This window comes from Dreissena polymorpha, chromosome 1, assembly GCF_020536995.1.
Source record: "Dreissena polymorpha isolate Duluth1 chromosome 1, UMN_Dpol_1.0, whole genome shotgun sequence".
In the NCBI taxonomy this organism is placed as follows: Eukaryota; Metazoa; Mollusca; class Bivalvia; order Myida; family Dreissenidae; genus Dreissena; species Dreissena polymorpha.
In genome coordinates, this window is record NC_068355.1 from 207,017,732 (window position 1) to 207,040,949 (window position 23,218).

The 23,218-nt window shown below is 34.0% G+C and overlaps 1 protein-coding gene across 3 annotated transcripts; it reads left to right on the forward strand.

The window, feature by feature from the left end:
* The first annotated feature begins 1,203 nt into the window (after positions 1–1,203).
* Positions 1,204–22,749, forward strand: LOC127864768 (beta-1,4-N-acetylgalactosaminyltransferase bre-4-like). 3 transcript variants are annotated; one of them, XM_052404634.1, is made up of 6 exons: positions 1,204–1,657; positions 14,008–14,240; positions 14,658–14,845; positions 15,585–15,707; positions 20,442–20,543; positions 21,478–22,749. In XM_052404634.1, the coding sequence occupies exons 1-6, from the start codon at positions 1,357–1,359 to the stop codon at positions 21,647–21,649; spliced, it is 1,119 nt and encodes a 372-aa protein (XP_052260594.1). In that variant the 5' UTR covers positions 1,204–1,356; the 3' UTR covers positions 21,650–22,749. The 3 variants fall into 3 exon arrangements, with proteins under 3 accessions (XP_052260594.1, XP_052260593.1, XP_052260595.1); XM_052404633.1 differs by lacking the exon at positions 1,204–1,657 and adding an exon at positions 8,603–9,252; XM_052404635.1 differs by lacking the exon at positions 1,204–1,657 and adding an exon at positions 10,938–11,014.
* Positions 22,750–23,218: the final 469 nt, after the last annotated feature.

The following is a 23,218-nucleotide window of genomic DNA, read 5'->3' on the forward strand; positions in this document are numbered from 1 at the left end:
GATGCAATCGAGCTAAAATAAATAGGTTTAACTAAACACAAACCATGACACTACCTGACCCATTGAATATAATAATTTACAGTTTTTTTTCATCCGAAGTAATCACGTGGCCGAAATTATAATAAAACAAAACGAAATTCGAAGTGTGTATGTAACTTATGCTAATTAATGATTATAATGTGATGTCTGTGTATAGGGTGATATGGAGATTTATAAACCCAAAGACAGGTTAAAACGTATTTGCCCCTTACACTCCCGAATCCGGACGAGCAGCGACATATTCGAAATGCGCAACTGTCCACTTGTCGTCAGCAATTGAGAACATCAAAAGCATTCAAACTTTTTTTATATTTAAAAATATTCATATAATCGTCGATTGTTCAATATGTGTTTATTCAATAAATTTCGGCCACTGGCCTTACCCCCTTGATAGAATCTGACTTATGTAATCGCCTCATGTCATTTACAAAATCGGTTTTATGCAAACGTCTATTTATTTCAAGGTATCTCAGTGACAAACATTATTGCAAGTGTCATGATAAAATTATTCGCTGATAATTAGGATGTTATGCATGTCAAACGCCTGTGTTTTTCATATTGTGTAAATACTGTGTAACATTCAAGACAAGAAAACAAAAACAATAATCGGCCGATTTTACAATCGGTGAGTTATGATATTGCTCAATTATTCGTAAGATATAAATTGGGTATACTCTATATACATATCTGTGTTTACGCACATAGATTGCGCTCCGCTCTATGAGCGAGATGTTTTTGTTTAAAAACAAGTGTTTTTACACCAAACTGCAATTACATATTTAGTCAAGGAAGGCATTGATTGTAAGGAAGTATGGTGAAATACAAAAACAATATCTACGAAAGTCATTATTCATAAAAAACAGTTTTAAGTGTAAATGACGGCGGCAGCATTTGTTTGATACGTTTCTGCGTTTTACGATTAATTAATGCTTATCAGTTGAGGTTTGCTAATATTAGCTATTAAAGAAAACTTGGTATATTCTTTTAAGCTGCAAATGTCAATAACAGTACACCATACTCGCTGTCAGAAATATGTTGTATTGTGTACACGCTAATGATATTGGTTTGACAGAATGAAGTTGTCGAAGCGGCTGTAAACGTATTTATTGTTATGGACAAACGCTGAAAAAGCGGTAACAGAAAAGGGATTACATATAATTTACAAACAAGTGTATCACAAAGTGCATAGATGTAATTAGCTTATGAAAGTAAATCATTATTATCATTTAATGAAATAATATTATCATAATTAAAGATAATGGTCATTATTATATTAATAAAAGGATAAACAATTGTCAGTGACCTTTGGGTGTTTCCATGCCTGGAGAATGGATACGTTCCTTTCGGAGACACTTTTATGCTGGAATAATCGTGCTATCCATTCCGCTGTTAGTGTCTTTAAGTTTAACAAGCGGCTACGACGTTCTCAGATTGCTGACAGCGTTTAAAAGTAATTACTACATATCGAATACCACGAGTAATGTGGTTGCAAACCGCAACGAAAACTCGCGGTCAATGGTCAGTCGAGTGGTCACAAATACTGCCGTAGAGCATGTTGCGGATATCGGGAATATTTCCGCAAAACGAAAAGTTTGCAGTGCATCCCCTGAACGTCTAGGTAAGAATTATCACTGTGACGGCAATAATTGATAGATTGTTCATATATGTATCAAGGTGAAAAAAGTCTGTTGCTTCATAAATTTATATTTAGCAATGTAAGTATGTTAAATATATGATAACTTAAGGCGGTAACTTTTGATTTCAGTTGCAACCATTTATTTGTTTGCCAAATGCGTCAACAATACATGTACAAATACGATGTATAATGATAATTGCTATGGGGGTGAAACGCGAGACGTCGATCCTTCACACGTTTAATGCGAATCTTAATAAAGAACAATAGTCTATTGATAGACCCGACGTCCTGTTTATTTACATGGTATGTCAAATTTTAATGCAAGAGCGCGGCTATGTATTTCTTGTTTTGATGTAAATGTATATGCGATGGTGGTTTCAATATATCAAGGCCATTTAATGCAACTTATGTTTCCGGTGCCGATGGAAAATGCAAAATAAGAACAAGCTTATTCTGATATTTATAGCAAACCATTGTTATATTATGCGTAACTGAGAACAATCAATTGTGACTTTAATTAGAAATTGGTCAACGACAACTTATTCAGCGGTTTAAAAATACGAGAACATATCTGACTATTTAAATTCATTGGTACGATAAAAACATCGCATAAACCTGTTCATGGAACTTTTATCTTATGAACACAGTCATAAGATATGAAACTTTTAACACTGAAGTTTCTGGGATAACCATTATATTGAAGCTTAAATAACATTATATAATGCAAGAAACAAATCGTGCAAGAACGTACATTGTGTAGCGAATGGCTTTATTCTCTGATCCTCGGAATAATAACCTGGAAAGAACTTCACTCTGCCCTTTTGACTTTTTAAATTTATATTGTATTTCAATAGTAAGTTAATGATGCACATTACTATATACTAATATAGTGACATATTTGTCGTGCATTGACATTGACTTGATATCAGGGACGCAAAGTTATTTGTTCCCCATTTTAAATTATGATACTTGAATGCAATATCATTACCTTAAGTTTTCTCGAAATCAAACGTGTTTCAATTATCTTTAGGCTTTCAATGCTTTCAAACTTAAGAATACGCTTGTCACGCGATTCACCGTCCCCAACAAAATGCATTCACGAATCGAACGTGCCGTATATAACTTGGCGCATAGGCTGTGAAGGTGTGCAGCAATTTATACTTCAACAAAAAAGAAAAAGTGAAAGGGGATATCGCTTTTGTGAACAGTCTAAAAGAATCAATCAAGCTAACAAATCGATTTTAAGTCGCATTGGAGTGTCATTTTTGTGTAAGCATGTTGTTGTCTGATTTGCCTAACGACAGTAATTAGAGTTAACATTGAGTCGAACTCTCTGTACGTGACCTTCATCTTTTTTGGCTGGGAGGGGGCGGATAGGTTCTTGTAGGGTAGAACCCAATATTGGGTTTTTGACACGGTGGGTTATATTAAGTATTGTTCTATCTTCATAACAATCCCCTTAACATATACACATACAGTTGTTAATTATAAAGAATACCATGTTAATTAATATTACTTATACTAATACGACAATTAGGGCGTCTTAGGACGACCCGAAAGTTAACAATAATAACACATATCAGATAAAGTCTTCATTATATTTATACATCGACAGTAGACATAAATGCGTATTTTATACTGTGGCGTAGCAGTTAAGCCGTGGGAACATGTCGGTGGCATGCTTTCACGCAAATGTGTGTTTATCTGTTAACTAAGGGTCTGCATTTGTTTGTGGTTTCTTTAGCCTGGTTTACATGAAACCCCCGAATTATGAATATCATATATAGGTTAATGACAATGGTTAGTTTTATCATACATATTTGAATGTTCTTTTGAGATAACTGTAGTAGTATACATTATTAAGGCAAACAATCAAGACGTAATGATTAAGAACCCTACTTTTGGATCAAATAAATCAATGGTTATGTATATTATAAACACGATTTTTAATGTTATAATGATAGATTTCTTAAGGCGGGATTGATTTTAGAAACACATTTTATAAACTTATCGAAACGGACTGAAGTGCTTCATGTTACAATAAACTAAATAATCGATTCATTTATGGCTGTACTCTAAGGGATGTTTTACACTGTAGGTCACAATATACTAAAAGATTTCCTACACAAATTCAATGTGAAAGCAATAACTTTAACAAAAAATAAAGTCAAACTTTTGCGCATAGACATCCCCATAACCATACCTTTTCTTAAAGAGCATTCCAAGCCGCAATGATTTAAACAATAAAAAAGGGGGGTCATACGTTATGCAAGAAAGAATTCGACGCGAATCAGCGGTCACTGTTTTATGGCCATCTATTTGCCGGCTTCGTACCAGTTGAGAAGGGTTTCCCGCCATCTGTCAAAGTCTCATGTAGTCTCCAACCTTCAAGCAAAAGAGTGCATTTCTGTTAAACATCAATGTTTTCCCTACCACATGCACAAAGAAACATTCTAAAATAAAGCCATGGCAAGTGCCCCTACAGAGAATTGTGTCTTCTTATGAATGATGTTCATGTTTTTAGAGAGTATAGCATTGCACTCCAAAATATTTTAGTATATTGTAACCTAAAGGCTGGTGTTCTGTTTTAATCTTTTTTATATATATTTATGGCGTAAGCATATGCGTTCACTATTATAAACGTGTACTGTGATGAAATTGGAGACTTTAGTAAAATTGCCCTGAATAAGGTTACTTTCCACTATAAAACGGCCGTAAAAAGGAGGCGCAAAAATCGATTTTGATTTGTGTCGAGTTCTTTCTTGGTTTGAACATAACATATATTGTGTATTGTTAAATCAATTCCGCTTAGAATGCCGTTTACGAAAGATTATTGTGGTATCTTTGTTCACAAGTTGCATATATTTTCGCGTTAAGTTTTCGCGTTTACTTTGAATTATATAAGGATGATATTATGTATATTTTGGCCTACACTAAAAAGTATTCTAACGGTAATTTTGACGAGGTATTATTTCAACACACACCGGTTGGTCGTTGTTGAAAAGACGAAAGACGACCATTTACCAAATTATTTTCCGATACATTCATTTAGACTATACAAAATGTCCATCCCTCAAATATCTCACAGCCGGTGATATATAAAAGAACTGCAATTGAAGTGATTGTGTTAGGAATTGGAAAAAATGTAATTTATGAATAAATAATTGTAATATTTGACCCTTTTAAGAAAATATTGCAGTATGGATATTTGCCATTTTATACAAAGTTTACGTGAACAAAACAGTAAAAAATAACACCACGAAATCATTTCAATTACATATTCAGTCAATAATACATCAAAACTAAGCTTTCAAATATGAAAAACCTTGAAATTTTTTCATTAATATTTGAAATCAATTATACATCAATAATAACCTCAGAAACATGAAAACAAGGGTTCAGTGACAACAGATGACCACTTTATCCTTCAAAATCCGTTGACCAACTGAATTACTGAATTAGGATGCATAAGGTTATCCATTAGCAGATTGTGTTAATAGCATAAATAATTTATTAAATTTATGACCATCAAGAAAACATGTTAACAACACCCTAACGCTTGATTAAAAATGACATATCTAAGGAGATTGATTTTCGACCAGTTACATAGTTTGTTGAACAGTTAGTGTATAAAGATTTAATTCGTATAATGATATACAGGGGCGTAGCTAGCATTCTTTAAGCTGTAGGCCCGGATATGATACATAAAAAAGGGGGGTCCGGGGGTCCTTCCCTCGGAAATATTGTTAATCCTATAACGCCTGTGGTGAGATTTAAAGCATATCTAGACAAATAATAAGATAATAATATATAAGACTTTGGCCTGTTTTTCTTTGATATTTGACTGTTTTATCTCAATGTCAGAGAATACAATTTTGCTGTATTATCTTTATACCAGAGAACTAAATTTTAAATCAATATGGGACAGAGAAACAACTTACCTGGATGGGAATTTATAAAGATACACGCCATCCTATGCCACGGAAATCAACGAACGTTTTTGTTTGACGTCAAGGGACCGAACCGACCCGGATTGAGTCAATGGATTGGGATACGGGGGCAAGTGCTCCGTTTTAAATTTCTGCCGCCATAAACATCAGTTTTTCGAAGTTAAAGCATTTTTATTTTGTACATGTTTCAAAAAAATTGTAGGCCCGAGCCTGCTGTGCCTAATAGCAGCTACGCCCCTGATATACATGTATACATATTGTAAAGTCCATTTGTGATGAAAAAAACAGTGCATACACAGTCTACTACGGCATCCGGATAGTGCCATCTATAATCTCGCCCTTCTTTCATCAAGGGCGACACACGACACACGAAGCGATACACAACATTTTGCGCGACAGTCGCGGCGACGCACTATTTTTATTGCGCGAGACACGAAGCAACACGCGATATTTAACACGATATGTCGCCTTTTGGGCTACCTACACAAAGGCGATATTTTGCGCGATACACGTAGCGAAACGCGATATTTAAAATGATAAATCGCCTTTTAAGGCTACCTACACAATGGCGATATTTCGTGGTACATTCTCGCGCGTCGCTTCGTGTATCGCGCAAAAAATTGTCCGTCGCCGCGACGGTCGCGCAACACGAAGCGACGCACGATATTTTGCGCGACACACAAAGTGATAGTTAGACAATAACACACGGCAGAGCTTGGCCTGACGTCTATAATCGGCCCGCTGCCGACATAACGGCCCGAGGGCCTTTGGCCTGAGGGCCATTATGCGGCTAGGGCCGATTTTAGACGTCCCGCCCAGCTCTGCCGTCTGTCATCGTTTATATCACATATCATACTATTTTGGTCCTTCAATAAAAATTATACAAAACCAGCTTTCCGTACTTTTATTTGATTTAATTGATTACGCAATTTATGACGTACCTTATGTGACGTAATTTCAATGACGAAAGACTTTTTGGTTTTTAGGACAACAATTCGGACGTGGAGGACTGGAGGGTTTTTATTTTACAGTTAATTTTTTTTTTAAGCATCGAACGATTCCAAAACGTATATCGGGTTTTGTGTTTGTCATGCTGAATTGGGAGCTTCGATAGAAATAAAATTAGTGTAATCGCTTCGACATTCGATTTCGTAAATCGTGTTTATGGTGACAGTGTTAAGCAATCGATGCAATCGTTTTAAAAAAGTATGATTTAAAATCAAAATAGATAAAAGGATGTAATAAAAGAAAATGGAATTACAATTATTTGTTATTTCATTATTATAAACACCGGATTTAAGTTGTATATGTGTCGTTTTCAATAAATTTTGTTGTTTCAGTGTTTGATGAATCTTGTTAAAACAAAAATAGGAGCATCAATTCAACGTACAAATGAGTTTCAGTTTCAATCGATATTTGTATTATCCAAATCGTGTGCTAAGTGTCATTATAATTATGTTCGATTCTTTCGTTGAGTTGTGGCTTAATTTTATTGATCACCGTTGGCTACGACTGAATGTGGACGCCATTTTGTTCAGTATAAGCCGCGCGATCTCATTCTTTTCTGATATGAAAAATCGGCCCGGCCCAGCGGGCTGATATAATTTATAACGGCCCGCTCGCGACGTCAATTTGTTACTATTTATAGTAACGATATGTGATATACGATAATTTATTATTCAAATATCGCACATATTTTCCGAGTCTAATTTCAGACCGCGACACACGACACACGAAGCGACACTCGATATTTTGCGCTACAGTCGCAGCGACACGCGATATTTGTACTGTTCAAATATCGCTGTTATAATATCGCCCGTCGACTGTCACGTTTTTTAAACGGTGTTAAAGAAATTTTTAACAATTTATTATCAATATGGCTGCGTCCATGCCTGGTGAACATGCTTGATGACGTAAAAACATCCCTTTTTTGTCTCCCCTGATTTTTTGAAAACACAACCGTCGACAGGCGATATTATTACAGCGATATTTGAACATTACAAATATTGCGTTTCGCTTCGTGTATCACGCAAAATATCGAGTATCGCTTCGTGTGTCGTGTGTCGTGTGTCTGAAATTAGACCGCGAGTCACGAGATTTGGATAATATGGGCGATATTTGAATAATAAAATATCATGCGTCGCCGCGACTGTCGCGCAAAATACCGTGTATTGTGTGTCGCCATTGATAAAAGAAGGGCGAGATTATAGATGGCACTATCCGGATTCCGTAGTATACTAAAAGAAAATCAACATAATTATATTGAACGCTGAAATAAACGTTAAATTAAACAAATTCAGCAAGGATACGTATAATCTGTTGATTCAGGCACGGTCATTTGAGTTCTCAACTGTATAATTAATGCTAATTAATATATCATATATCTTCATGATACGCAAAGATGCACCGAGCCCTATTACACTGAGTTCTATTCGTTTTCGATTCAGATTATGTCAGGGGTGACATACGACCGGACCATACACACGTTAAAGGTGAATCTTATTTGAGAACAATAGTCTATTGATAGAACCGGTGTCATATTTATTTACATGTTATGTCAATTTGAATGCAAGGGCGCGGCTATGTATTTGTTGTTTTGATGTTAATGAATACGAGATGGGTGCTTCAATTTATGAAGGTCAATTAATGCAACTTATGTTTCCGGTGACGATAAGCTTTTTCTAAGTATCCAAAAAATATTGTTGTTTAATAATTCGATGCATAGAACAATCACATGTGACTTTAACTAAAAATCGTTCAACAAAAACTAATCAAGCATGCGGTTGTTTAAATATACGAGCACATATCTGAGTTTTCGAATCCATCGAACGGGTACGATACAAAATTCTCAACCTGTAAATAGAATTTACATATTCGTGATATATAACACGATTTCGATTCAGATTAGGTAAGGTTCATACGGCGCACCATAGTTGTTTTCTTATCGCGTGTGTACGCATTACCGTGCAGATAAAACAAAAACTTGCCTGTTTTCAATTGATTGGACCGTTTTCAATATTCAATATATATTAAGATCAAACGTAGCTTTAGCTTGAACTACATGTGTATAATAAATAGTAGAAGATATTCAAAATAAGATCGAAGACATTTTGCTGAAATAACAACGCTCGCATCTAAGGCGTGTGATACATTTTCTAAGAAGGGTTTAATGTTTTAAATATTGTGACATGAAAATAACACATAAACACACGTGGAAGTAAATAACAGCGAACGAGTTTATCAAACTAAAACGAACCATCCATAAACGGGTACTCTTACAAGGCGATAAGTGGCCGTCTGTGACTAACGGCAGTGTTAGAATGCTCCAAGCCTCACACAGTCGATTACGGAAACACGTGTTTGCGTGTATAGTTGTTCTCTCAGTCCCATTAATAGTGAATGTATATGTAACGATTGGGTTCAGTGTAAAAAAAGCCAATGCGCTCAGAAGAAATGACAACATAGAGGACTCAATCGAGGCTATGATCGATAGCGAAGATGTCACGATGACGACACCTTGGTTGCTTGTTTCCCGCTCTATTGCGAACAAGACCATAAAAACAGCAAAGGAGTTTTGGAGTGTTTCTCATAGCCTTAATATTTGCAGTTCGTCTCCGATTATGTTAGGTGAGAAGATAATTATCATATGTTCTATAACTTATAAATACTATAATTTTTGTTATTTCACAGAGTCCTTATTGTTTTAGTGTGTATCATAATGAAACTTTTAGTAGAGACGATGTAATAATCTGTATTATAGTATGTAAAGATGCTTTGGCTGTTAGCTGAACCTTGTATTTGACATTTAGATGTTTCTGCTGTAAACGACCAAACTTAATAAAAACCACGTGCATGTATGACATTTATTTAAACATATGTACCTCTACAATTCATTAAAGGGATCTTTTCACGCTTTGGTAAATTGACAAAATTGAAAAAAGTTGTTTCAGATTCGCAAATTTTCGTTTTAGTTATAATATTTGTGAGGAAACAGTAATACTGAACATTTACCATGGTCTAATAGAGCCATTATATGCATCTTTTGACGATTTTAAAACCTAAAAATTATAAAGCGTTGCAACGCGAAACGATTGAATAATTTGGAGAGTTCTGTTTTTGTCGTTAAATTTTGTGAAACTACGATGATTGCTTATATAAGGTATAAAATACGTTCAGCATGTGTACTCGGCGGAATAGCTCAGTAGGCTAAAGCGTTTTTGGATTATTGACGCAAAGCGGCAATAATACACAGTAGCCAATCTTCAGCCTAATTTGCATATTACTGCAAACTTCGGAGCACTTCTGTCTACGCCGCAGAACTTAACTCTCTGTTAACGCAATTTGATTGGGTGTTGTGAAAATGTTAGTACATGCGCATTGAAAATGCACGGAAATAGCCGATATGAAAATGCACGGAAATAGCCGATCATATCGGCTATTTCCGTTATTTAACGGTGAATAGGTTGTCAAATAGTGCGGGGTTAACATGTACACAATGTCTTGCTAAGCTTTTCTTTTTCAGGATATGTAGTAACAAAATGACAAACCCAATTATTTTTTAACGTTCAGTCTATCTAACATTTGTTCCTCTCTAGGGATAAATGCAACGAATGCGCATGAAACAAGTTTGATCCAATCTTCATGATACTTGGTCAATTTGCCTCATATGATACTTTGAACTAGTTCGAATCTGGGTCTTGTGGGGTCAAAAACTAGCTCACATGGTCAAATCAAAATAAAGATTTACATGAGCGTGCCACAAAAGCCTCTTCTGTGTATGCAGCAGCACGCAAACGCGCGTAAGTAAAATACGTGTTTTTCACCAGCTGGTCCGAGACTAGTAACACACTAAACATCGCAGTGGCGAAGACAGGGTTCAGAAACTTGAATGTTTTTCTAAATGAACTTAGTTTCCTTTTGAATCAGGGCCACGTTGTGAGATTTCATGTCAATAATCCACCAGTACTTTCAGTGCTTTTTACTTCAGGACTCTGGCAGGACTCCAGGGGTCACTGGTTCGAAACCTGGTCCGGGCAATGTTCTTTTCCTTTTTTTAATTTTATTCTTGATTTTTTACTGGAGCTTTTACGATCCAATGTTTACATTTATCGATATAAAGCATTTAATGAATAAGTTAAAAAATGCCAAAATCTGTGAAAAGGCCCCTTTAATGTCTAACGTGTAAGATTAACATTCATAATATAACGTCTGCCATTAATGCTTATTAATCAATGGCGCTGTTATCAGTATGTCGTAATGTTTTTGTCCTTATTTTGAACTATTCAATGAAACCTTCCACAACATGAATGTGGATTATATTAAAACGATACGCGTGTTGTGTCAGTGTTTTGAAATTGATAATCAAACTACAGTATTATTTGTGTATGAGGTATTTGTGGAATACATTTACATGTTTTTTCGCTTATATAATGACGTTAGGCCACAACAAAGTAACCATTTGTTGGTCGGTACTAAAGTTCGAAAAACTAAATACATTTTGTGACCGCGTTGTCCATTGTATCTTGTTTTCGAATTTTAAGTTTTTATTTTTATCTTGGTGATGATTTTTTATTTAAAGAAAGTTTATTTTTTTCCTGCAAGATCCTTATTATTTAATATCATATTTTTGTTCTCTATTGTATGCGATCAAGCTTACACACTTTACTCTTTTTTTCTTAAAACACTTCAGTGTTTAATGGCAGTCTTTAATAAGCTGATTGCGAAAGGCAGAAATATTCAACAAATATTTACACACCTTTTAATTCTGCGCTTTAGACTTCTCTTTTATTATACCGAGCATTTAATTAAAATATCTTCATTTGCAATTTTCCGTCTAATAACTGTTTTCAGTTCGATTTGGATTTATCAGTACTGTACTTTACTTTAAATATTTTTTTTTTCAAACACAAATGATGCCATTATTACACATGTATCCATTTTGGATTGCGCATACATATTAAAAAAGGTAAGACCTTAACTTCTGCAACATTATCGAAGGTCTTTTCCATTGGATAGTGCTTACATGTTCTCATTGTGAAAGACATTCATTAATGACAATGATATCATTCATAAAAGACGCAATAGTTATCACAAAGCGCCATCGTTGCATATTTTATCGATTACAATAACAATAATAATAATAATAATAATAATAATGCTAATAGTTATTATAATAATAACAATAATAATAATATTTATTATTATTATTATTATTACTATTATTATTATTATTATTATTATTATTATTACTTTTATTATTATTATCATTATTATTATTATTATTAACGCTAATACTAATTATTATTAAGATTTCTCATCCCGTTTTGCGGATCAATTGTATAATAACAATAATAACAATGCTAAGGTATTTGAAAATATCTACAAAAAAGGCCTCAATAATTGTTACAACCTGAAAATGTACATTTATTGATATAATGTTTTATTCAGTAAAATATTTGAATGCTAAGCTCATTTGCTAAATGCCTAATGTGTCATTGTTTTATATGCAAGTATTATTAAGCACTGACACACGTCCGATTTGCCATTAACCTGACACACAATACAATTACGCGCATATACAGTACTAATTAGCAAAGCTTGAGAAATTAAAAGCAATGTGGCCATCTTTATTCCGGGAATGAGCAATTTGGTTTATTTTGATCACAGGGTTAAAATGTGAGGTTAAGTCTGAGCTGTTGGTAATTTAGAGCGCTGTCTTTTGCACGATATTCATTATTTTGTCACGAGGGGTCAAAGATACGCAATGCTATAATTGATAACAGCATATGTTATACATCTTTTGCACTTAAATATTAATACATCAATTATAACTTACACAATTTATCAATAAGAAGCCAATTGGCTTATCCCTTTACCAATTAGATACGTATTTTACGCATTTGTAGTCCCCATACACAGTTTTTACTAGATTCACATTTTTAAGGGTTCATTTCCAATCCTTAGATACCGATGAGCGACACACAGTATAAAACCTGAACAGACTGCGAGTTACTCACATATCAATTTTCACTTTGTTTCTGAGTGGGAAAGGTTTATGCATCGGTCATCTGGAGCTGATATTAACACAGCATTTACCTTAATGGATAAAGAAAGTTTGTTTTGATTCATATACTTACATGATATTAATTTGCATTTACCGTTGAAACAACAAATCACGGTTTGTGTGAACGCAGTTGAGTAAATTGGCATCTACATCGGCATTTAGCACCAATCACTTTGATAAAACATAAAGTTGCTCATAGGGACATGCAAAGTCACTAGCTGAATCTAAACTTCACGTGCGCTTTGGATTACATAATACTTCTCATTTGATATCGACATAATATCGATGTTTGCGAAATTTTGAAAACGAATGCACAGTAATGATTGTAAACGTGGCTAATGTATTCTTAATCGGATATCGTTATTCAAAAAGTTTATATAAAAAAGCTATGCACGAGTAACCATTCCTGGGCAACAAGCAATTTGAATGCGATATATCCCAGTGAAATTACTCTAAGCGTTCATTAAAAACCAAGTATTAAACGGGGTCATTGCTCTCTAATTTTAATAATTTGTCACGAAACTACTTTTTTCTGAATTTAAAATAAGGTTGTTTTAAACTAAACCTTTAATATTTCACACTCCGAAATTCACGGATACACCCCTAGACGAATGATTCAATACGATCAAAGCGATTAGGAAAACGAATAAAATGTTGAAAACAAATCTAATTCTTTAGCTTTTTGGATGTGCATGGTTCACATGGTATATACCTTATTTTAGAGTACACACTTCTCACGGTTAAGCAATTTTCACAATTGTGTCAAATTAAATGTTAAATACCGTTTTAATCGTGCAGAGTATTGAATTGTATTGTTTTACAATACATAGTTCACACGGATTCCTCTCACCATTGTTGATTAACATTACAGTAATAGAAAAACAAGCAATACAATATGGTATAGCCCAATTAAATGCCATTATTATATACAAAAATTTGATGATTTAATTTAATTACCAGATTTCGAATGACAACCCGTTACGAATTGCAATACGGATTCGACGCAATCTTGGGCATTCGTGAACATTTTGTAAGATTGTGCCCACTTTTATTTTTACACAAGATATATAGAAAAAAAACGAATTTTGATTTTATTAATGTGTAATATTAAGTATCGGTTGTAATTTGCTGTTACAAAGTCGATACTTTATGAGACATGATACTTTATGAACTTAATAGAAATGATTTTTTTTAAATAATTAAGATCTTTTAGAACTTAAGATATCGTTTAAGTTACAGTCGATTCAATTGTTCAAAACGTTAACCTAATTACTATTTATTACCGTTTATTTGATCATGAATACGAATTCTCGTTTCAGTGGGGCGACTTAACATAGACCTAAGTGATAACACTAACTTCACCTTCCATAAAGAGTACCTTGACATCATTTCCGGTGGCACATGGAAACCACGTGACTGTTTTGCTAGACAGCGGGTCGCTATCATCATTCCATTCAGGGATAGGCGTAAACATTTGGAACAGTTGCAATATTATCTCATCCCAATGCTTAAGCGCCAGCAGCTTAATTTTCGGTTCTTCGTCGTTGAACAGGTATGATTTATTCTATTTCGTTGCTCTTATCTTCGAGCAAGCATGCTCCTTAAAGCTAAATTAAATTTAAAAACAAAGTCTCAAAAGTCACATGATGTTTCGACCAGAATAAAACTATTTAAGGAAATATATTTTAAATGTATATCCATACTTACTTTAGTTTTCACGTAAAAACTCTATGTATGAGAGCCATGTCGGAGTTTGTTAAGCTTGAAAACTCATACATTCTATGTATTTTCAAGAAATGGACTTAATGTTAAATAAGAATGTTTGTTGATGACCATACTAGTAGCAAATAAAAACATTTATTTTTTAATGAGAACAATACAATTCCACACAAGACAATGAAAATATGTCCTACAAATGCAAACTGTATTATATTAATACATTGTTATACATTTATTATAACAATTGAAGAATGGAAACAACACATTCAACAAAGGACTCATCATGAACGCGGCGTTCGCTGAGGTCCGAAAGATAGAGGATTTCGACTGCTTCGTCTTCCATGACGTGGACATGATTCCCGAGGATGACCGGAACATTTACACGTGCACGGACGCTCCGAAACACATGTCACCCGCCTTGGATAAATTTGGATACAGGTTTACTATATCATAAACATACAGCGGCCTTTCTAGTCTTTTTCACACTTCAAACTAAAAACCCTGCCGAAATCTCTTAAACTCAAACTAAATGGCAAAACCTTCTTGGAGATTTTTTTTTAATTGGAAACAAATATTTGTCATGCCATATAAATCAACTAGTGAAAGCACACTGAGAAATTTTCAATATATAAATACATCCAGAGAATCACAGCTACAAATAAACTATCACAAACAAACAAAGAAACAAATACATATTAACCTTTTATTAATCAAAAGGAATTCACAAGGTCAAAAAAGTATATATAAGCATGTCTTGTATATCATGTTTGAACATTATTGCTGCTAAATGGTATCACTTTGTGTATGATCCTATACATGTATACATTGTATGTTTGTATGTCTTGTTTTGAATGAAAAAATAAAAATTGAAAAAACATGCAACATACATGTACAACGGCCTTCGTTCACAGTACATACGTTTTACTTAATTTATATTCTTGTGTATCTACACGTGTACATGTATAGCATTATTCAGGTTAATGCCCAAAAAATAAGTAATACCATCACGATTTCTTATTTGCTGAAAAAGAATATGCATTATGTTGTTACAATCATCACACACTGGTGATATTCATCTATGAATTAAAAACACACACGTAATGTTGCTATTATTGCAGCAATTTCAACGCCGAATCGTTTTTGCGAAATTAGGGTAGTGGATCTACTTCTTTTGCAGGCTTCCTTATATGCAGTTAGTCGGCGGTGTGCTCAGCATGAAACCTGATGTGTTCATAGCAGTCAACGGATATTCCAACCTTTACTGGGGCTGGGGTGCAGAAGATGACGACATGGCAGCTAGGTAGGCATTTTATTTCATGATAGATACATATGTCAATTTGTTATGTTTAAGAAAGAAGTGCAGTATTTCATTTATAACATATGTTAAGTTAGTATTGAATAGATTTATTATGCACGTTTTATATCGTTTCTTTTTAAACATAAAGAAATAGTTACATTTTGTTTTTAATTTGAATTAATGCGGATGTTCTTTCGCCGCGCTTAATAATAGCATTTAATAACTGTTGAACGATCTTACACAGCGATTTATTTGATTTGAATTATGTGAATTTCCTACCAGATATCAAAAAGAAACGGTATCGATTCCGTTTTATCCTTTGCTGATTTAATTCATCATCGTATTTTGTCTGATGAAGTTAGGAACTTATGTTTGTGTGTGGCCGAGGAATTGTGATTCTATTAGGTTGATATTTTTAACGCACATGTTTATTAATAAACGTAGACAAAGTTTAAGGTTTTGCGGCCCCGTACCGGTAAAAACCTCCAATGCTTTTAAGTTGTTCACTTGCGGACAACTAAAGTTAATATTGCGCGTTGAAAATCGGTCTGCTCTTAGCTACGCTAAGAACGATAAACGCCGCATTTGCAGTATGAAGATATTAATATATCCTGATAAACAAGTATAGTGGGATGATGTGTTACCGCGTTCATAGTGCATGCTGCTACATCGAGGTTAAATTTGAAATGCGTGTGTAACATTCTTTCATTCTCAACAGATGGCGGCGATCTTTTGGATCTTTTGTATTCACGGGTGCTAACAATTCAATAGTAGAAGGTTAAGTTTGTTTACATTCACAGTCCTCACCTAATAAAACGTTGAACATGAGTTCACCAATTACTACAGGTATATTATAGGCACCAACAAAAATGCTATATAATCACTAGGCTTTGAAATTAACCCATTTATGCCTAGCGTCTAGAAAAAAGGCCTAGGCAAACAGCATAGGGCGGCGTTTCATCTGGGTCTACGTTGTTTGCATACAGGAATTTCTGTCAGAAATATTCTAAATATAGAAATAAATATACTAGACATCCCTAATTTTGGAAATAAATTGATCCAATTTAGAAGTATGGGAGAGTCCACTAGGCTTTAATGGGTTAATTATGCAATTTACGTTTCTCACCAATTACTGCAGGTATATTATAGACAACAACAAAAATGCTTTATAATCGCTAAAAACCGAATACATTTGTATAACAAAAGCAACTTAATATAACAAGAACTATCTTTTAAAAGGTAGTCGGCGTAAATGCTGACATTGAAATAAAGTTTGTACTTAACGTTTCTAAATAATTAAATTTGAAAACAAAAGTTTAACTATTGTGTTTATTAACTTGTAAGTCACAAATTCACCGCATGAAATGTTTGTTATCAACTTATCATTGCCAACCCACACATTATTGTAAGTAGATAAATAAATATACAACGGGAGTACCACGTTTTAGTGTAAGTAGATACAAATTCTACCACGGGAGTGCAAATCATTTGTGTCCTCACATGCCCTATAATGAGTGTATTTCTTCACCATCGAAATACATAGTATGTTAATATTTGAGTTTGCATATACTTCCAAAAATATATTAAAAATACATTAATCAAAATGCAGAATTTTCACCACCCACCTTGCGATATCTTTAGAAGTGTTCCTGAAAAAGAAATGTTTGCTGAATGCGAGACTGAAGAACTCGAGAACAATTTTTTTTAATGTTTGTTTAGCCTAGAAAGATATCAGTGCATACTTGAAAGGTTTACTTGTGTGTAAGAAAACACTGGACTTTTTTATTGCTTGTATTCTATACAACTAGTTTGTTCTTAATCTTTTAAAAGACAAGCCAATTTCGATCTGACTGATAACCGGTGTGCTTTAGAATATAAGGTAAATAAACCGCTTTGACATTAATATATAAACAAAATTGTTCATGGCCTAAATTTGTGTTTACTGAATGAACTAACGTTCATTGAAGGTAATTATGAAAGTATATTGTATAAGTTATCTCTGAATAATAATCACCATTTTCAAGAAGTTTTTTTATCATTGTCACTTAATTGTTTACAATCATAGCTTATATAAAAATTCTTGCCCTAATACAATTCATTCAAAGTAAGCATTTGTTAAATTTCGTCCTATCACACTTAACCCTTTACATGCTGGGAAATTTGTCGTCTGCTTAAATGTCGTCTGCTGATTTTCTATAATTAGCATTTTCTTCGATTTTTTCAAAGAATACTATCAGAATAGCAAACAGTTTGGATCCTGATGAGACGCCACGTTTTGTGGCGTCTCATCTGGATCCAAACTGTTTGCAAAGGCCTTCAAAATTCGGTTCCAGCACTGAAAGGGTTAACACATTCTTTGTGGAAAGATGTGGATTCGGATTGAATATATTACTCTGTATCAGAAAATTAGTTTCGATGAAAACGTTATTTACTTAAGTGAGTCGATTGTGTCTAAGGGTGCTTATGATTTCAAGATAAAAGACTCTCTCGATATTTCAAATATTGATCTCAGCCATGTATATAGCGTCTTCCAATTCATAATCAGGATTTACGCCACTAACTATTGGCGGAATTTTCAATGTTTTATCTTGCCTTATATCCCTCGGACATCACTATATTTAAGATGCTCTTCCCAGCCTTGCTATCTTATCGCTAGACTTTAAAATGCAGTTTGCCATTTTTTGTTTCTCACCAATTACTACAGGAATATTATAGACAACAACAAAAATGCTTTATAGTCGCTAAAACCGAAAATAAAAATAACTAAATATTGCAATAAATATATTTTTAAAAGGTAGTCGGCGTAAATGCTGACTTTGAAATAAAATTAGCAATTTACGTTTCTAAATAATCAAATTGAAAACACAAGTTTAACTATTGTGTTTGATAACTTGTAAGTCACATATTCACCGCAAGAAATGTATGTTATCAACGTATTATTGTTAAACCACACATTAGTGTAAGTAGATAAAAATTATACTACGGGAGTGCACATCATATGTGTCCTCACATGCCTAAGTATGAGTGTATTTCTTCACCATCGAAATATAAAGTATATTAATATTTTATTAATATTACGCAGTTTTCTTTTGACACATTTAAATAAAAATGTCATAGCCTCGTCCTGCGGAAATGGGTCTTATGCGTTTCAGCCAGCGTATCTTAAGCACAAACCTGTGTATCTGCACAGTCTGCTGTCGATGCTGTTTGCTACAAAATCACCCAATGTGTTATGGCCTTATTATGTATCTCCTGACCAGACTGAGAAATGCGCAGGTTGGGTGGGCTATATAGATGATGGGCGCATATGGAATAAGACCCATTTTCGCATGACGAGGGTCATTGCAAATCTCATCGCGAATTGTAAATGGCAAATTTCAGCGAAATGCTTTTCAATACAAAATTGTTTTCAAAATAGCAAACTTGTAAATAAGGACAGCCTATCCAGACGTTTAGGAACGATGTCTAGATGTGCCGACCGAGTACGGCAACCATTGTAGTTGGATAATTAAACGATAGTTCTCTCATCGTGGCATTATTCTATTTGTGTGTTTTCTCATATTGAAAGCAAAACTGTGTTTATCTATAGTTAATTATATATTCCCCGGACGATTAAGTTAACGAGTACTGACCATGAAATTCTGCGAGATGGATTTTAACGCGTAATTGTAACTGGGCCACAATTTGTGTCATTTGAGCATACAGAGAGTAGGCCGGAACTCCTTACACGGAATAGTGATACATCCTTTGCGCTGAGCCCAGACACAGTGATGTAGCCAAAATTCAGAGGTTTTATCTCGAATCAGGTTGTGAAATATTCGATTATATTCACGCGTGTCTGCTGGCGTTATGTTAAAGTCATTTAAGGTGAAAAGCTGGGTAAAACAGCTACGCCGAAAAAGCGCAATGGTGCTCTATACCCATGTTTAAGTCAGAGTTGTTGACACCGTGTGAACTGCTAGGGTAACAATTATGTTATGTATAGAATTTGTATATTGTGTCAAAAATCAAAAGTTGTGTCTAAGTTATTTCTATCAAATAAATAGGATGATATAAATTGCACACTCACACACATCTCGACCCGTGCGTTAAGACACAATCTTTATAAATTTGAATAGCTTGTGTTGATTTAAAACCTGCGATTAATTTTCAAAATTACTTGCGTCTTAAATTATGCAGTAGCGAACAACTTCAGTGCCTCCAGCGCTTTGGTTATCATTTTGTGTGACATTCGAATGCGATGACACTTTTAACCGCGGGCTTCATGCCCTGCGATTAATTGTAAGAATCTCGCACGCTAAGCGCTTTCTCTAGCAGATACAACTTGAATGTAAAATTCGAGTTTTTTTGTGAAATACCTCCGTTAAAGACAAACGAACCCGTTCCTTTTCAGCGCATGTTGTGTTAAAAATAGATCTTTTTCAGGAGATTTATAGGAAAGAAAACTGACCCTTTCCCACTCAATTTTAAAATAGAACTCGGATTTTATTTCGAAACGCGAATCTCTATCAATCCTACCCTAAAACTGTCGCAATTTTATCATTCAATACTTGTATGTAACGCAAACTATCTTCAATACCACATCATCATAAATGTTCAGTTAGATTCGCAGAGAACATGCATAATGTAAATGAAACAATATTAATTCTATCTAGTTTATATATTGTAGTTTTATGCAAACACGAAGCTTACCATTATTCGTTCGAAATGTTTATATATCTTGTTTTCCCTATGCAGAATAAAATTCAAAAATCTTGGAATTGTTCGACCACCCCTCACTACTGGACGGTACAGAATGATCAAGCACAGCAAACGGGAAATGAATCCAGCCAAAATAAGGTAAGGGAAAATAAAACATATGAAGCAAAAATATATGAGACTCGCTCTGTGAAAAGGGGGTTTAATGCATGTGCAGTCCCCACAGGCTAATCAAGGACGACACTTTCCGCTTTATGATAGCTTTTATTTAAAGAAAGTCTCTTCTTTGCAAACATGCAGTTTAGCCGGAAAGTGTCGTCCCAGGTTAGCCTGTGCTGACTGCACAGGCTAATCTGGGACGGCACTTTACGCACATGCATAACACCCCCTTTTCACAGAGCACATTCCATATTATCCAATTATAGGAAATTGTAAGGGTATTGCATAATGTCATCAATGTCGCGGAGATATGCTTTTGCATTATGTGATGTTTAAATATATTTTTCATGATGGTAATGGATAGTGTATATTACCTCATTTCACAGTAAAACACACGTTGACTTATCACATTTTTAAATAAACACACAAGTCCATGCATTTTTTCTCTTATCTAAAGAAGCATTCTATATAGCTAATATTAAACTATATGTATATGGTACTGGAAAGTTTATGGTTACAAAAGTATACTGCAATTCACAAAAAAACAATCAACTTAAAACGATTTCCGCATCCATTAAAAACAAATTGAGACGCAATTGAGCAATTTTGTATTTCGTCTTCTTTATACAGACGAAAAACATATTCTTTAAACCATTTTTTCAACCTGCTATTTTGGAATGAGTGATATATATATGTTCCTCTGGAAACGTTATATCAGCATGTAAGCAATTGTTGACATGACTTGTCTGTTCTCCGGTTATTATTTATCTCGTTAGTTGAGCATTTCAGTATATATGACATTCACATATTGAATGTTATATCGAAATACAAAAATAAATAATATATTGTTGTGAAAAAAAGATTATAAACTTATATTCATATATGTAAGTAATTCCATTTTTTATTATATTTACAGGATGTTCCTTTTGAAGACTGTCAAGAATCGTTTTATGAAGGACGGACTAAATTCAGTGCAATACAAAACAGTTTTTGTTAAATTGACACCCCTTTTCACCCATATAATGGTGGATGTAGGCGAACCGCCTAAAGACACAAACAAAATAACAAGTATGATGACACAGACATAGACCTTCTCGCTGTTAACATGGACTAGATGTACTGGATCAACAATCGGTAAAGCATAACACATTTATTTATTTGACACTAGATGGTAAACAATGTAAACTTAATGTTTTTGTGTGTGTACTGAATGCAGTGGACATTTCTGGACATGACTAACGACGTTTGCATGTTGTTCGTGACATGCGTATGTATACAACATTTACAGCGAACACTGCTGGCGCAATATTCCAGGTACGTATGTACAATCAGGGACGTTAATGTGTTACTTTTTGCAAAAAATATATTGAAATATGTTAGAAATCGAATTATTATCATTACATAAAAAATTGTTAATATTTGAATTGACTTTCGTAAAATTTTAATTTATCTTGAACACTTTTATCGTAAACTGTACATTGTATCATTAACTTCGATGCAAACAATAGAACAAATAGAATCTGTCATAATCAGTGCGTCTACATATTAACACAAACACATGTTACTTTAGGTGATTAGAGTTTATGCATGCAAACAATACATGGGGTAAAAATTCACATTTAATCTTTGCATTTACTTTTAAATGTGACGTGTATTTTATGTAATTAACAAGAAAGTATGTGTAACAATACCCGCTTTGCGATCTTAATGGGGTATACTGGAAGCACTATGACGGTATGTCTGTCCGTCTGTCCGTTTGACCGTATGTAGCACTTATTTGTCCTAAGGCTTTGTCCTAAACTTGTGTGCATCCTGTTAAGTTTACAAAAATTTGATTTGTCTCTCGTTTCTTTTTATTCTTTTTTTTCTTGGAAAATGGCGATGTTTACCGTTTTCAAAATTTTTCTTGTGATCCATGGTGTTTTTGTTCTGGATTGCGAAAGTATGTCCCGTAGAACAAGCTCTGTTACAACAAGCTCGCAATAATTGTTTCGGTCCTGCCTGTAATTATACCTGTTCTTTCTTTGCTTCAAATACCATTGCTTTCTTTGTTAATTTTGTCCTAAATTATTTTTATTATTAGATACAATAGTATGTAATGTCTTGCCAAAATGTCTTGCGTGTTTAAATTAACTGCATTACACACATACGACTTTAAGTTAGTTCAATAAAAGTTGTTGCTTTAATAGTTATTGTGTTTGCTCATAAATGGTACCAAACTATCACATATTTGCTGTTGAACAAATTTGCCAAGAGTGGTGGTGTGCATTGAACTGTTCGGTAGTATGGATCGTCCTTAATGTGTATTCGTATTTTTATGTTTATTTTACGAGTATGTAACCCGTAGTTACATAGTTATATAATGTTAACATCTGATCAAATCAAAACTATTATATAATATAATATTATGTTCTATATGGCGTAGTAACCTGCTTTTTAAGGACACACTTGCATGTGGTTACACACAAGTAACAGTGTTTGAAACGAAAACACACGATGAAGCGGAAGGGTAAAATTGCGCAACGTAAACAAAATCTGCCCTTCTACCTGTCAAACCGTATGTGTGAAAATATTATATCAACTGCTTTTTTCTTAAAAAACTATGTTTTCTGTATTAAGTTAAAGGTAAATATGTACAATTAATATTAAAAACGATT